The sequence below is a fragment of the Coturnix japonica genome, chromosome 2 (assembly GCF_001577835.2).
Source record: "Coturnix japonica isolate 7356 chromosome 2, Coturnix japonica 2.1, whole genome shotgun sequence".
Lineage (NCBI taxonomy): Eukaryota > Metazoa > Chordata > Aves > Galliformes > Phasianidae > Coturnix > Coturnix japonica.
In genome coordinates, this window is record NC_029517.1 from 27,362,981 (window position 1) to 27,364,875 (window position 1,895).

Sequence of the window (1,895 nt, forward strand, 5' to 3'; positions counted from 1 at the left end):
ATTAATGAGCATTTGACTGTCATTTTCAATTGTCGCTGTTTTATAAAACAGTCTGGGATATACTGATAATATGCACCTACTGATATAGAGATCAGCATTTTAAAGTTACAGCAGGTACAAAAGGTTAAAGCTGTATTTTTTTTTTTTAATGAAAACTGTTGCATGTTTAATGTATTATGAGCTTTCTCATAACTTTCTCATGTCACATATGCAGCAGCTTTAATCAGCCTATATATTGGTATTAGATTCTAACCAGCGGGCACATGCTATTTCACTACATCAGACTGCAACCATTTTCTCTATTCCCTGCTCACTCTTAATGAAGTTATTTGACTGTTGTTCTTTTTTGTATCTCTTTTTTTCCAAAACAGAGCACTGCAAAAGCTTTGTCCTGAAAGAACCAGGACAGTGGCAGTTTTGTTTTATTAACCTTTCAGATGGGCCGCACATTTTCATTCAAAAGGTATTCATGGCCCATCGCTAGCCCCTATCCTCCAATAATTAAAAGACAAAACACCTTTGCTCAGATCCCAGGAATTCAGGAATATCTCCCAGAACACTGGCATAAGATTCCTCTCAAACAAAGCAAAGATCATAACTGGCTGCCTCTTACTACACAGAACTGGGGCACAAACAAAAGAAGCAATACAAGTGATCCTGGCATTACATTCCACTGCTTTTTGCCACTGATCTTGGTGCCACTTCCCAGTCAAACAAATGCATGTACAGCCACCATTGTTTCTTGCAATGCTTTAAAAGCTATTGGCGCACACAACACGCAAACACAATCCCACCTAGCAGTACACACTGCTTAGCAAAAAATATACACGTGTATTTTGAAAATAGGGTTTTATTGGAAGTTTATCAAAAAAAAGTCTGAAATCATCATTAAGAAAGGCACGTCAGACTTCAGTTCCTTGTCTTTTTTGCTTTAGGTTCTTGCGACAGCTCCAGCACTTCACTTTCTTCAACTTCACAATGCTTTCTTTTCTTTTTCTTTGACTTTTTAAGGTCACTTTGGTAACCACTAGAGTCACTGGCAGGCAATACATGTTCCTGTTCTTCTTGCTTATGTTTCTTCTTTTTCTTCTTCTTCTTTTTATCATCACATATTTCATTCAAAGCATCAGTAATTTGCTCTTCTGTTTCCCCCCCCACAGTGTTATCTGCCTCACCTGAAGGATCTTCTGTGACCTTGAGGGAATCAAATGTTGTTTCTGCATTTAGAATAAGATAAGAATATTTTATTTCAAGGTCTCATTATATAAGTGGAGCAGTTTGTAGTTATTAGGTAGAAGTTATTATGTACAAAGACTGCAGCTCCTGTCTGTCCAGCTGTCTGAAATAGAACTAACAATATGCCTGTATAAACTAGCAACAATGTATGTTTTAGTGTTTTGTTGTACACATTGTAAAAATATACAAGTCGTGACATACCTAAGGATGTGCCTGAAGAGATATCGGGAAGGACTGGAATCACACCCCCCCGGGCTCTTTGTTTATTTAACAAAGGCCTCTAGGACAGAATGAAAGAAGCTTTGAAGGAAATCAACATATCAATAAGAGTACCGAGACATCTTGGAAACAAAACCAGCAGGATGGCGACTGACTATCACAAGATAACGCGGGAATCAACAAATGTCGGAATGTAATGCAAATCTCGAGTAAAATTGTAACCTGGAATACCCAATCAAAGGGGAAACAGGAGGGGAAAACATATGGGAGAAAAGGTATAAAAACTGTAACATCATGTCCATAGGCGCGCTTCTGCCATCAGGGCGCCCGCCATTGCAATCGCGAATAAAAACTGCTTTTATCAGAGATACCGTCCTGACCAAAAATTATTGAGGATATTTCCAACAATTTGGGGGCTCGTCCGGGATTCATTATCGCTT

General features: G+C 38.5%; 1 protein-coding gene across 1 annotated transcript in view; it reads right to left on the minus strand.

Moving 5' to 3' along the window:
* Nucleotides 1-834: 834 nt before the first annotated feature.
* TWISTNB (TWIST neighbor) overlaps nucleotides 835-1,895 on the minus strand; it is a 4,283-nt gene continuing 3,222 nt past the window's right edge. Inside the window, exon 5 of the mRNA XM_015853872.2 lies at nucleotides 835-1,194. Within this exon, the coding sequence (XP_015709358.1) occupies nucleotides 910-1,194 (285 nt within the window). The 3' untranslated portion in view covers nucleotides 835-909. The remainder of the gene's footprint in view (nucleotides 1,195-1,895) is intronic.